At 38.0% G+C, this 15,153-nt stretch overlaps 1 protein-coding gene across 2 annotated transcripts in view; it reads right to left on the reverse strand.

Moving 5' to 3' along the window:
* The window catches only part of MCTP2 (multiple C2 and transmembrane domain containing 2), a 237,802-nt gene that overhangs the window by 8,456 nt on the left and 214,193 nt on the right, over positions 1–15,153 (reverse strand). For both annotated transcript variants that reach the window (XM_035024053.1, XM_035024055.1), the window contains 2 exons: positions 13,027–13,136; positions 1,494–1,603 (listed from right to left, as the gene is read on the reverse strand). In XM_035024053.1, the coding sequence (XP_034879944.1) occupies positions 1,494–1,603; positions 13,027–13,136 (220 nt within the window). The remainder of the gene's footprint in view (positions 1–1,493; positions 1,604–13,026; positions 13,137–15,153) is intronic.

Genomic DNA, 15,153 nt, shown 5'->3' on the forward strand with positions numbered 1-15,153 from the left:
CGAATTCTTAATGAAAAACAATTAAGAAAGACTGAGATTATTCAGTCTATATAGATAACATTTAGTACATAAGGTATCCAGGGAGATACTTTTATAAAATGTTTCTTCTTGATCAACGGACCCTGAAGAGCTTCTTGATCTCTTTCTAAGGGTCTGTGGACCAATGTGCTAGCATTGTTGCAAAATTGAGAAACAATCAAAAACTAAGTATGGATAGAAGACTTTCGCCAAGAGTGAGGGTCATCAAGGCTCAAAACAGACCTATAAAGAGGGAAATTAGAATATCTTTTTTCTTTTCTCAGGATTTCTATAAAAGAGAGATACTTCTTTATATGGGATTTTCACTTTCTGGACAAAACAGAGAACCAGTGGCTTATGCTCTCTCAAAATCATTCCACTTCTGAAGTTTTATGAGTTATTCTGTTTTTTTTAATGACTTTTCCCAATTCAGAATGTCTACATTTGGCTTTCCTCATCAGCAGGATTCTACTCCTGTGGGTTCTCTTTGAAAAGGTCTACATTTAATGGTTTTAGAAAAGTTGTAGCTTGTATCTGACATGTGCAAGCTCTCAGCTTTTGCTTAAACATGAATGCATCTTAATGCAGTCACTTGTAGGTGGTAACTTCTCTGAACACCTTAACATCCAAGGATCCCTAGAAGGGAGTATCTATGGTTGAGAACTCAGCAGTATTCATAGGAGCCAAGGAATGGAAAACTATGACTGGCAGACTCTTAGGGAAAAGGGTTGATTGCTTCTCCAGCAATTAATTTACTGCAATGCACGCTCCTTCTATCAACCCAGAGCCCACCCAGCAACAGACACAAATATTCACAAAGCTGTTTGTCTTTTGTCCAACTGCTGGCTTGAGTAGTAAATCAAGTCATGCAGTTTATTTCAAGTTTGTGATTTTTGTTTCTACTTTTTTTTAAAGCAGCTAAACTTTATATAGGCACACCATTTACCCTGCTAAATTATAGCTTCCTCTTCTTTCAGGCACTGGTTAGGGAGTAACCACCTCCCTTCCTCTCTACCGCTTCTGGATTTAAGTATGGGGTTAGATTATTTTTCCTCCAGGAGAGATGAAATGTCAGAAGCACCGTGGCAGGGGCCAGATCTACTTTTGCATAATATAAAGGGCAAGATGCAGGTGTTTGCGCACTGTTTGAATAACAGTGTTTCCTGAAAGTTACCGGGCCATGGCAATATATTATCCAAGAGTATTTATGGCTACGAAAGCCCAAAGGGAAATCTCATGCACAATCACATTTTTATTTGATTGCAATTATGCAAGAGGCCTATAAATATCTATGCTGATCGTTCAGGCAACTGGCCTTTTCAGGGAGGTCCTGCAAGTTTTGTTCCCAAAATACCTTAATCTCATGTTTAAATTGCCAACAAGAGCACATTTAAAGTTGAGGGTCGCACTTGACAAATGAGTCACTGGTTCTTACCTAAAATTGACCACTCGCAAAAGGACCATGCCAGACTTACCCCAGATTAAAATGATGTACCGGAGTGGAATAAAATACAAAACGATGGTGGTCACTGCCAGGATCAAACAGGCCAGGAACGAGAGGAACGGGACCGTCCAGTTAAACGTGCTGCAGACAAAGCACATCACTATCATTCTCTCTGATGCTCTACAGCACCTACCAGTTCATCTTGCCATGTTTATTTCTTAGTTACACAAATGAAAAAGGTCTACTGAAGAAGTCCCTTTAACAACCTGGAGAGAAAGCTCTGCCAAGCTGGGGATGGCACAAACATCACTGAGGTCCTGAGGAGCAGGTCCCAAGACCAACTGCCAGCCAGCTTGTCAGAGTCCTGGTGACTTTGCCTTCCTGGAACCGACAGTCTTTAAGGGAAGACTCTGGCTCCCATAAGCGATGAAAGACTACAGTGTGGTCAGGATGGCTCCATGCATGGAGATCTTCAAAACAAAAGGTTAGTGATGTCACTTCAAAGTCAACAATTCTCTCCATGAAGACATGGTTGCCAGTGAATATTTAGAAAAGGGAGTACATTATTAAGGTGCTCTGGTGCTTTTTTTGTTTTCTCTTTTTTTCTTTTTGAGAGAGAGAGTGCACAAGGTAGGGGGAGGGTGGAAGGGCAGAGGGAGAGGGAGAGAGAGAGAATCTCAAGCAGGCTCCACGCTCAGTGCAGAGCCCCACACGGGGCTCCATCTCAGGACCTTGTGATCATGACCTGAGCCAAAATCAAGAGTCCAACACTTAACTGACTGAGCCACCAAGGCACCCCAACTTCTGTGTTTTCTGATAACTTCTTTTTAGAATTTTCGGACTCATTGACTCTAGAAGGTTGAGTGCCCTGAAAAGGGCTGGAGGCATTTGACTGTAAACCATTAGGCCACCAACCCATAGATAATAGGTTATGTGACCACATGTTATGTTCACGGGGCCCCTGGCTCCTTTCAGCATATCCACTGCCTCCTTTGACTTGTGTGCAAATGAAGATCTGGAACATGGGATGTAGAATTGAACAAATAGTGGAAATCTTTGCATGGTCCTAGAAAATGATCTGTAGATCCCATGTTCTGCAGAGAACCCATGAGAGCCTAGGGTCCTTCTTCTTCCCAGTCTTTATTTTCATTTACTTGGTTGTCTATTGACCCTTGACTTTGTGGCTAGGAACACAAAGAGATAGAAGATTTGTCTCTCAGTCTTTGTTTTTTGTGTGTGTGTGTGTGTTTTTAATGCATATGTGTGCGGGGAGATAGTGGGGGATGTGGGGGGACTAACCTATATCAGCTGCTAGGCACTTAATATGTGCCATTGTGCTAATATTTTTCATATCATTATTGTGATGGTCACCATAATTCTTCCAAGTAAAGATTATCCCCATTTTACACATAAGCAAATTGAGGCTGAGAGAGATTTTGTTTTATTTTGTAAATAACCACAATTCCATGAAGAGTCTAAGAAAAACCCAGTCATCTCACCCTCTTGTAATAGACTGTTATCAGTGTTTTTAATCTTTGCCCATAGAGAGGTACGTGTGTTTTTAATTTCTCACTTTTTAAAATTATAAGCAAATTTAAACACCTTTTAATAGGCATGCTCATCATTTTAGTTTGTTTCTCAAGTGATTTCTAGTTTATTTCTTTGTGAGGTGTCACTATTTGGGAAAGTGCTTAAGAAAACGGAATTTTAAGCATACTGACATTGGATTGAGTTTGGGTTCCATCTCTAATAAGCTACAGGAAAGTGATTTAATCATTCTGCACCAACATTTCTGCTCTGCAAAATGTGAATAATAATAGTACCTCTATCTTCTGCCAGAATCAAATAAGAACTTGCATTTAAGGTAGCTAGCACATTCTGTTTTTAGCACATTGTAAAAACTCAGAAAATGGAAAGCAGTTATGATTTGTCTATTGTGCCTTGAGCTGTTTTTGCTTGACTTTTTCCTCAGTAACCTAAAATATCTCTTTGGATACTAAAGAAATCAGTCCTCGGTCATATTCTTTACAGTGCTTTTCGCAATGTGTTCCTTTCTTGTCTTTTTTTGTCCGGTTTATGTATTTTTAAATATAAAATTATTTATGTTACATGACCAAATTTATCAATTTTTTTTTCCTGGTTAATTTCTAGATTTGGTAGCACTTACCAAAGACTTCCCCAGTCCAGCAACTTGACACCAACAAACTGAATAATTGATATTTTTCCCACTCTTTCCTCATGCCTATTTCTATGCTATTCTAAATTTATACATATACATTGGTCCATTTCTGACTACTCTTTTCCATAGTAAAACTTCTAGTTGAACTTTCTGGAGGGCGATTTCACATTTGGAGAAATGCTGTATGGATTCCCTAATGCTCCAGATTATGCCATGGCAGGAAGTTTAGCCTACAGATCTCCTTGCACAAGGATGCAGGGGCAGGGCATGAATACCACAGTAATGGTTGCTAGTTCTTAAAAAAGGAAATAGCTTCAGTATCATTAATAGCACAATATCTAAATAAAGGGAAAAATCTAAATCGATTTCTACTCTGTAGTATTATGCAGATTTTTGTTTTGTTCAATTCAGCATTTATTAAGCATCTACTATGTACACAGACTTAGATAACCTTTATTCTGATCTTTTTTTCTTAGCATAAAGTTGCAGCTATATCTATCTTTAAAAAACAATGAGATCATAAAAAGGACAACCACACAAACACCCCTGACCCCCAACACAGAGGTTCAAAGCTATATACAGTGAAAAAATAAATTGCATAAATAAATGTGGGTACTGTATATATATATATATATATATATGCATATGCATGCATATGTTAATAAATTTACAGATGCACAAATATCACATATATAGATTTTTATCCTGAAAAAAACCTCTGATGGATATACAACAAGTTGTTAATGGTAGTTCAATATGATGGAAAGAAGGGGAAGAAAAGGAAGTATAGAGAATAAAGGGGGAATTCTGTTTGATTACTTTTATAATGGATGTGTACCATATTTATAATAAAAATAAAAACAAGATATGGAATCAATTACAATTAAATAAGTAAACACAAACATCAACCTTTATGCCTTAATTTTTTTGTTTGTTTTGTTTTTTGAAAGCAGAGACACAGTAGCAGATTCTGGATACAAATCAATGGATAGATACCATAGATTAAGAAGGATCCTGACTGGGACGACAATAAAAGTTAACAATTTATATTAGGCTGCGGTGAGTCATGCTGTAAACTTCAGGGTAACAACTAAAAGAACAGCAAAAGAGTCCTTACATTCTGAGCAAATAGATAAAAACTACAGATGAGAAAAAAAAAAAAACCACTCAGAACAAGGACAAAGAAAACAATAAAAACTACAAATTTAAATCGAAATATATTAGTAACCACATTAAATTTGAATGGACTACATGGTACAATTAAAAGACAGTGATTGTCAGAAACAAGAAAGAGATCTAAAACACAGACAGGTTGAAAGAAAATAATAGGAAAGTATATACTATGAAGAAACCAGCAAGCAGGAGATGGTATAGTCGTATTATTACTAGTTAAGATATTAAGGCAAAATTTCATTTATTGCTTAGATATAAGTAGGTCACCTCCTATTAATGATCCAATTCACCTGGAAAGTATAACAATTTTAATATGTACAACCCAGGGGCACTTGGGTGGCTCAGTCGGTTAAGCATCTGACTCTTGATTTCGGCTCAGGTCATAATCTCAGGGTTGTAAGATCAAGTCCCATGTTGGGCTCTGTGCTCAGCGCAGAGTCTGCTTGAGATTCTCTCTGCCCTTCCTCCCTGCTCACTCGCTCTCCTTAAATAAATAAATAAAATCTTTAAAATAAAAGATACAACCCAAATAACATAGCTTTGGAATACAGAAAGCAAAAACTGACCAAGCTACAAGGAGATATAGATAAATCCACAGTGGAAAGTTTTGTTGTTGTCGTTGTTTTTTAAGATTTTATTTATTTATTCGACAGAGAGAGAGAGCAGGAACACAAGCAGGGGGACTGGGAGAGGGAGAAGCAGGCTTCCTGCCGAGCAGGGAGCCGGATGTGGGGCTCGATCCCAGGACCCTGGGATCGTGACCTAAGCCAAAAGCAGATGCCTAACGACTGAGCCACCCAGGTGTCCCCACAGTGGAAAGTTTTAATATACATCTCTAAGTAACTGATACAAGAAGTCACCAAAAATAAAAATCAGTATAAATACAAAAGATTGAACACAATCAACAAAATTAATCAATGCATACATATATGCATATATACACACACATACACATACACACACACACAATACACTCAGTAACCTTTCCAAGCTCACAGGGAGAGACAGAAGTAGGCCATTTTCTTGATCAGTGTTTTCTGACCATAAAGCAATTAAGTTAGAAATTGGGAACAAAAAGATAACCAGAAAATCTCCATATACTTGGAAATTAAGCTATATATTTCTTTGCCAAGGAAGAAATAAAAATAGAAAATAAAAAGTTTTTACTAAACTTGAATGATAATGAAAATATCAACACCAAAATATCTGGCCTGGAGCTAAAGTTATGCTTACAGGCAGTTGTAGAGCTTTAAATGTTCGGAAAAGAGAATAATTGTAATCCACTGATCTATCTTAAAGAGTTAGAAAAAAAAATACTAAATTAATCCCAAGGAAAGTAAAAGGAAGAAAGGAAAAAAAAATAAAGAGTACTAGTAATTAATGAAAAAGAAAACAGGTAGCAGGGAAGATTAACAAAGGTCAATGACGGTTCTTTCTAAAGACTAACATAATTAATAAATCCCCATCAAGAAAGAAGGGAAAACACAATTAACATCAAGCATAGAGGTGCCTGGGTGGCTCAGTCTGTTAAGCAGCCGACTCTTTTTTTTTTTTCCTAGAAAGTCTTTGTCTGTTACGAATAATTGTTTTTTGTGGTTATCCCAAATGACTTTATAAATTTCATAATTGTGTTACTATTTCTGATTAAAGGTAAGCAGCCAACTCTTGATTTTGGCTCAGGTCATGATCTCAGAGTTGCGAGAATGAGCCCCACGTCGGGTTCCGTGCTATGCATGGAGCCTGCTTAAGACTTTCTCTCTCTCCCTCTGCCCACCTCCCCCTTTAAAAAAAATATCAAGCATAAAAAAGTGGACAATGCTACAGATCCTACTGACATTAAAGGAAGGATTTTATTAAATAAAAGGATTTTATTAACAAGCTTATATCAAAAAGTAGAGAATTTAAATGAAACAAGCAAACTCCAGAAAAGGAGAACTTATAGAAGCAGATGTGAGAAGAAATAGAATGGCTGAACACACCTATATATATCACAAAAATGGAATATTCAATTAAAACCTTTCCTAACAGAAAACTCCAGGTCCAGAGGCTTCACCAGCAAATTCTATTGAATCTTAAAGGAAATAATGACACCAGGCTTACGTAAACTCTTCCAGATAATGATAAAGAGAAAACACTCCCACATGTTGTATGAGCCTAGAATAATCTCTCCATAAGGAATTTAAGAACAGAAAATTACAGCTCAAATCTCATTAATGATGAGAGCTGCAAAAATCCTAGGCAAAGTAATAGTAAATAAAAATATAGCAACATATGAAGAGAGTGTATAGCGTGGCAAAGTTGGGTTTATTCCATAAGTGGAAGATTGGCTTAATATTTAAAAATCAAAACCAATAATAGACCACATTAGCAAAAACAAAGGAGAGGAAATTATCATCCCAATGAATGTAGGAAAAAAGTTTGACAAAGCTCACATTCACCATAAAAACTCTTAGTAAACTAAGAATAAAAGGGAACTTCTTTAATCTGATAAAGCGTCTTTACAAATCCCTATAGCAAATATCTTTCTTAGAGTAAAATGTTGAAAGTTTTTTCTCTGATATCACATAGGAGGAAAGAATGTTCACCAAGACCAATTCTGTTCAACATGGTACTGGAGCTAGTAACTGGTACAATAAAGAAAACATAGAAAAATGTATAAGGACTGGAAAATAAGGAAGAAAAATTATTCCTAGATAATATGTTTATGCAATAGAAAATCTAGAATAATAGTCTTCAGATAAAAATTAAGATAACTAAGTTTACCAAAATTTATAGATACAAAGTTGATGTAGGAAAATTAATTTCACTTCTGTATCTTAGCAGCAAACAAGTAGAAAATGAAATCTGAAAAAAAAAGATACCATTTAAAATATCATGGAACAATGGGCGCCTGGGTGGCTCAGTCGTTAAGCGTCTGCCTTCGGCTCAGGTCGTGATCCTGGAGTCCCTGGATCGAGTCCCGCATCGGGCTCCCTGCTCAGCGGGGAGTCTGCTTCTCCCTCTGACCCTCCCCCTTCTCATGTGCTCTCTCTCATTCTCTCTCTCTCAAATAAATAAATAAAATCTTTAAAAAAATAAAAATAAAAATAAAAAATAAAATAAAATAAAATATCATGGAACAAATCAAGTATTTGGGGATATATCTCACAAAAATGTGTCAAACTTCTATACATAAAACTCTAAAATAATACTGAAATAGATTCAAAATGACCTAAATAGAAGACTATATTAGAAAACTGAAAATTTTATCAAGATGTCAATTATTTTCCAATTAATCCTTATAAAGATCTCAATAGTTGTTCGTGTATGCAAGTGTGTGGTATGTCATGTGTATCAGTGTTGGATGCTTCATTTCTTTTTTTTTTTTTTAAGATTTTATTTATTTATTTGACAGAGAGAGACACAGCGAGAGAGGGAACACAAGCAGGGGGAGTGGGAGAGGGAGAAGCAGGCTTCCCGCGGAGCAGGGAGCCCGATGCGGGGCTCGATCCCAGGACCCTGGGATCATGACCTGAGCCGAAGGCAGACGCTTAACGACTGAGCCACTCAGGCGCCCCGGATGCTTCATTTCTAATGAAGATGTGTATCACTCTCACAGACACCCTGTCAGATCCGCTCTCCCAACAGCCAAGTCAGTTAACTCTTGCATTTTCCCCTCAGCCACCCACAATTTTTTTTTTTTAAAGGGAGACATTCACTTTTAATTTTTTTTTAATTTAAGACACAGAAAAAGAAAGTCAAGACATTTTGCCAAAAATAATATTCATAATAGTCAATATTCTTAAGTAATACATGCCATCCACTAGTCTGAGCTCTTTATATCACTAATTCATTTAATTCTTCCAAAAATGTTATGAAGTAGGAATAATTATTACTCCCATTCTACAAATGAGTACTCTGAGTCATAAAAGTTAAGTAACTGGCACCAAATCACTTACTCTCAGTACAAGTGACAGAATTAGGGTCTGAATTCAGAAAATTGGCTCAAGAGCCCACACTCACTGCCTCTACAGTAGGCACTGCAGAAAATGTAAAAAGGTACATTTTGCTCATTTAATTTGATACTCCTGTTTATACTGAGGACTTAGTTCAAAGACATTACACTGTAATTCCTCTAACACTCAAGAACTTACTAGACCTTCTCTCCATTAACATGGAGTAGCTTGTGCTGGTTTCCACAGAACACCCAAGGTTAAAAAAAAACCCTTTCAATCTCAAAATCAAACACTTCGTTGAACATTTTCACAGACTTTCCTAGTTTTCCTAACTTGAGAGCTCCCTAAATTCCTAAAAAAGGAATCCCTGACTTGGGACAGTAATGAGACAAATGAGCCAAACCTTTCAATTAGTGAAAAAAAATTCAATGAATCCCCTTCCTTCATTCAACCATTCAGGCTTAGTAACATGTCCTAAGAATATCATTTTCAAAGTTCCAAAGCACGAAACAAAAATCACTGTGACCATATCTGGTAAAGGGGGTAACAGCTCCATCCTGTATTTCCTCCCCCAACTGGGTGTTCCACCAGTTGACCTTTATGCCCATGGAATCTTGATTTTCCTCACTTCCCAGGCTAGGACAAATGAGGTCTTCTGACTCTTCTGCCCATGGAAACAGAAATGACTGATCATATAATCCTATACAGATTATTCTTTTGTAATGGACCCCACCTGATGCTTTCATTCACAAGGCATGGTTTTTACTCTAGCTTGTGAACCTTTTCCTCAGACCTCGTGTCTGGCCCTCTCTTTTGTCTTTCTGCCTTCATTCTATGTTCCTTTTGACATACCACTCTGAGTGAACAGAAGGTGAATCAGTCTATCACTCCCCTTGTCTTCACCATGATTCAAGCTGCACTTAACCTTCTTCCTCATATTTAGTGCCTAGTATTTCTCAACATCACTTCCCATCTAGAGAAGCTCTCCTTCCAATGAATATGGCTTCCAAACCTGACTCTGGAGCATTTGCAGGGATGACTTCCCTGTTCTAGGTTTCTCATTATCTCCTCTGTGGAGACTTCCCTCCTTAACCACTCAAAGATACAACTGTTGAAGGCAACACTCCATAATGAGAAGACATATAAAATATAGCCCTCTTCTGACCCATCCAGCCTGCTGAGATAATATAGATGCACCATGTTCAATAAATATTTTAGCCTGTTATAGACCTACATTTGAAATTTGTGTAATATTAGAGAAGGTAATTAGAGAAAGTAGAGAAGAGTAGAAAAAGAAAATATAGCTTGTTCCGTGTAAATGCAATATGATTGGGGTCTTCCGGGTCAGTAACTGGAAAGCTTTGCTCTGAGAGTTTTATGCAAGCTTACTTATTTACTAGTTGCCAGAAGTTGGGTAAAAGTTTTCCTGGTCCTTCAACACTGAATTATAATGGAATTCCAATGGAGTTACACATGCCATCCCACTTGAATGCCCAGCAGGAACTTTAAGGTCACTGTGGTAATGAATGGCCAAAGAATTAATAGGAGTGGAGCCTTATGCGCCTTCCTTCCTGTGCGGCAGCTGGGCAGAACAGTACTCTGTTCATGGCTGAAAATACGTCTCAGACATGGCCACCACAGCTGTTCTGGGCACTTCAGAGATGGGGGCCTGTTTAAATCACCCTGCCTTCTTCCCTCATCAGACACATTTCTTTGACCATTATCAATCGCACAACAGCCACATTTGTCTCTTAGAGACCTTCAAGCATGGAGACGGTTTTACCAAACGCCACGGCCTTCCTTCCTCAGTCTTGCCCCCCACTCCACATCCTCTTATCCTCCTTGCTGCCAGAATGTCCCTCATCCAGTTTTTTCTCATGGACTTTTTTTACCCACTCAGGGTTCTGTATGATCTGCCTCACCTTCAAGCGCTAGCACCACCATCTGCTGTCACACAGATATACTAAACCCCAAACATCTCCCTGGATCTAGCACAGCCTTGAGCTTTGAACCTTTGCAGTCTCCCACCTACTGAAGTCCCCATTCATTAACTCTTTGCTCAACTATCTCTTCCTGTTATGACATGCTGATAAGATGTCTCTTCTTCAGAAGTGCCCCCTATCTGTCTTTCTCTCCCCTACACCCCTTTCTGGGCTGGTCAGACCTCTCCTGCCACCCTGTCTTACCTCTACCTCGCATCAATGCAACTGAATTCTAATTATTACTGTTCTCCCTCACTGGAAGATAGATCCTTAGAGGAAAATGGCATTCTAGTGTAGTAGTGAGGGCAGGTTCAAATCTAAGCTTCTTTTCTTACTAGTTCTGTGACCTTCAGTTACAGAGTTAATCACTCTGTGATTCCATTTTCTCATCTGTAAAATGGGTATACTAACAATCCTTAATCCAGAGGCTTGTTGGAATATTTAATCTGATTCCTGTCAGCAACTTTTTAAAGAAATTACTATGTGTGAAGGGTTTACAATAGCGTCTGTCTGGCACATGACATGAGCTGATGTTGCTATTATCATGGTTTTATGGAATATTTCTCATTCTTAGACCAGGTCAGTGCCTAACACTCAGAACTGAGAGTTAATGAGTGAATGAAGGAAGAAGTATAACGCCCTCCTCATCACTTGACTATTTCCTATTGTCACTTATGTTTTTGTTAAACAATTTTGAGGGTAACTTCAGAAATCATTTGTCAATTTATATGAAATCTAGGTAGGCATCAATATATGGAAGGAAAAATCCTCCTGTTCTTTAATTTTTCTTCTAAGACATTGATAATGGGAATAGCAACATGTAAGTTCAGTAAAACTTAGCAAATTTGTTTAAAGATGATTTATAACTTATTTTATAAACAAAAAGAACACGTTTACTATGCCAACAATAAATGGCCACTCAAGAGCAACTGGATTTGATAAGGAATTGAGAAAGATCAGTATCCATAAAAAGTCCCATATGAGCTATTTATATTTCTTAATGTTCATTATAAACTGATTCCCCTGCATCTTGATATATAAAACTTTCCCTTGGCTTTTAGCACTAATATTAATCTCCTTTGCCCATGCAATTTCTTTTTTTTTTTTTTAAGATTTATTTATTTGAGAGAGAGAGAGAGCATGAGTGGAAGGGGCAGAGGGAGAGCGAGAGGGAGAGAGAATCTCAAGCAGACTCTGCACTGAGCGTGGAGCCCGACTCATGACCCTGAGATCTCACGACCCTGAGACCATGACCTGAGCCAAAACCAAGAGTCAGATGCTTAACCAACTGTACCACCTAGGCACCCCTACCCATGCAATTTCTAAATATTATCTTCTTTACTTAAAAAACTATAATGGACAGTAAAATAAGAAAAAAGGTATCCATGAATCTTTAGAAAGAACAATATAGTTGATATAATTCTGGATTTGAAGGAGGAAATAAGTTTGAAATTAAAAGAAAAAAAATTTTAAATTGCTCTGTTCATTGGTACCAAATGAAGACCAAGTTAAACAGAGTTCATGATGTCTGAAACAAAACAAACATGAATCACAGAAACAGTCTTTCTCAACTGAGACTCCATTATAGATTTATTCGTTGTGACCTAAGGTAGGAAGTGGCAAGCTATGGGTTGGATTTAAGTCAACTCTAGCCTGCCACCTGTTTTTGTAGATAAAGTTTTGTTAGAACACATATCACAGCCATCCGTTTAGGTATCAATGATGCCTTTTATACTTAACAGAGTTGAGTACTTGTGGTCCACAAAGATGAAAATATTTACTCACTGCCTCTCATAAAGAAAGTCTGTTGACCCATGTCAAAGGTACCCATGAATGTGATGAATTAACTTCTCATCTTTGTATCCATGATGCTACTATCTATGTACGGCTCTTTGGTAAGTTGAGAAAAAAAGCATTTACTGTGTTCCATGTTTCAGTTGAAAAAGGCAATTTTAAAGCATATTTGCTTCCCTTTTTATTTCTGAATAGGATACTCTATTTTTTTAATCTATAATTTATCACCCAAATGAGGATACTTTTGAGAGTGAACTAATTATGCTGGGGCAATTGGTGTGAATTGGCCATATGGTCGCCCTGGTTCCAAGGCACTACCCAACTGTGAAGCTGACAAGCCCAAAGAACAAACCAACAAATATAAATAGGGTTGCTCCAACACGGTAGCTTTTGTTTCTTTTGTTTTTGCATTTACTGATCCCTGCCCTCCCCACCCTCTTACCCCCACTGCCCTAATGTATGGCAGCTCTACTTCAAACACAACACAAATGTAAAACTTACTTTTTAATTCTTTCTCCAAAAGAAGCTATTTCCTCCAAGATGTTTTGAACAGTTGAAACAATATCCTGTACCATATAGATTCTCTCAATTAACCCCTTTTTCTCAGATTCCTAGGAAACATAAAAGCAAGATTTAGCTCAGTCACTTCATTTTTATTGTCCCGCTATAAAAATTACTTTACCGTGCAACAGAGTGACTCAAGAGATGCATCACATTTTTCACAACTTAAAGTATTTATTGACTCCAAAGAACTGTTGCCCACTCATTCAGATGCAACCATTCACATTGTGTCTCAGTCACTACCTCAGTGTGAGGAAGTGATGTGTGGAAGCCCCACAGAACCAAGAGTTTCATTTCTCTGTGGAAGCTACTGCTTCTGACAGAGAACTCGGCAGCCCCTTCCATTTGGCTGACCTTGATTTCCTGTTTGGCTTCACAAGGTTATCTGCCAGCTCACCTTACCCCTATCCCCTCACAGTCCTTCAGGTATGTTTCCAGCATGTGAAATCCAGATGATAGGTTTCCTAGTACTGTGGCTTCTTTGTCAAACTCTGCTGTGTTTTTAGTCATGTTTTAAACCCACTGCAAGTCTGACAAACATTTCAGTTATTCTTTGGCAACCACCTCAGAAACAGAGTAGGCACCTGGAGGCAGACTACAAAGTCACTGCTGGAGATTGCATCCTACACAGGTTACTCCCTTGGTGGATGCTCAGTGATTGACTGGCTTTTTCGTCATAGAAGTAGAAGCAAATACAAGTTCATCTTCCTCAGTCTCCAATTCTTCATGTGAAACAGAATTCAGCCTCCTAAGAACACTGTCCTTACTTTGCTTATAGAAAATCTCAAGTGTGTTTTACCATGTTAGGCAGCTAATGCTTCTAAAAAGAATTTAGAAATCACTCAAATGTTGGAAAAAGAGGATTCCCTAAAGAGTGGTATTTTTACACAATTTCTTATGTTCTGATACCATAATCTAGCTCCCTGGGAACTCTACTGGAACTGGGATTTAGCTAGTATCCTCTCAGCTCTTGCCTATCTGGGTCATTGTAGACACTACATCTAACCAAAAACCAAATCAAAAACCTCAAATTTTTCTTTATCTAGAATTTTACTTGAGTTAGAATTGTACTAAATTTATGAGAGCATTTTAAGAATAACCTTCTGTGCAGCAAAAGAAAATATTTCACTCTCCTCTTGCATTCTCTGTTCCATCAAACTGGACACAAGTTGGGTGGGAAGGGGAATCTACCACCCGGCAATTGTGGGTAAAAGCACCAGGATGGCAGAAATGTCACAAAAGCACGAATTATGTACTTCAAGTTATGTCCCTTCTCCCACCTGTCCTTGATCATGAAGCTACTTGGCAGAAGCAGACCACGGAGAGGGCAGAGGTTAGAATGCACCACTGTCAGCCCCTCTTTAGTAAAGGGTGCTGGGATGGTTTGAAGAACCTCTTACCATCTGGGTTGAACTCCTTAATCCAAGCAGTCTGTATAGAAGGAGAAGGCAGGCTCATTGTGTCCTCTTGCTACATCAAACTAGCAAAACATTTGTAGTTTTTCACTCCAATTTAAAATTCCTTATTTCCCTTACCCTCTAATTCTTTCAGCAGCTTGCATTAAAAATTAGATATGCTGCCAGAGCAACCTAATTCATGCTCGGCAACATCTATTAATGGGCACAATGGTGAAAACCCATCTCTGTCTGCTACATAAGTATTCATGTTTATAAAGGAGGATTTGAAAGCACCAGGGAATTTGACCCAAAGGGCAAAAGGAGCTTCCTCTTTTCAGCAGCATAGATTTTAGGTCAAAACAATTTCTTGGAAAATGACTCAAATTTCCATGTGGCTCAAATTCATAAAAAGTCCTAGTTCCATTGACTCTGTGTGTGTGTGTCTGTGTGTGTGTTTCCCTCCCCCCCCCCCCAGTGAAACACCCAAATGCCAAGGTTCTGGTTGTGAAGGAAGTGTAAGTTAGTATACCAAAATAATAAATGATTGTCTCAATGTCCTTTTCCTTTTTAATGAATTTGATGTTTTAGTTTGCATATTTAATATTCAAAGACAAGGCTAAGAGTCCCACCATATCTAAGCTAGCAGGATAGTAATTTATCAACCAAATCT

The sequence above is a fragment of the Mirounga leonina genome, unplaced genomic scaffold, assembly GCF_011800145.1.
Source record: "Mirounga leonina isolate KUSES-001 unplaced genomic scaffold, KU_Mleo_1.0 Mir_178, whole genome shotgun sequence".
NCBI classification, from domain to species: Eukaryota; Metazoa; Chordata; class Mammalia; order Carnivora; family Phocidae; genus Mirounga; species Mirounga leonina.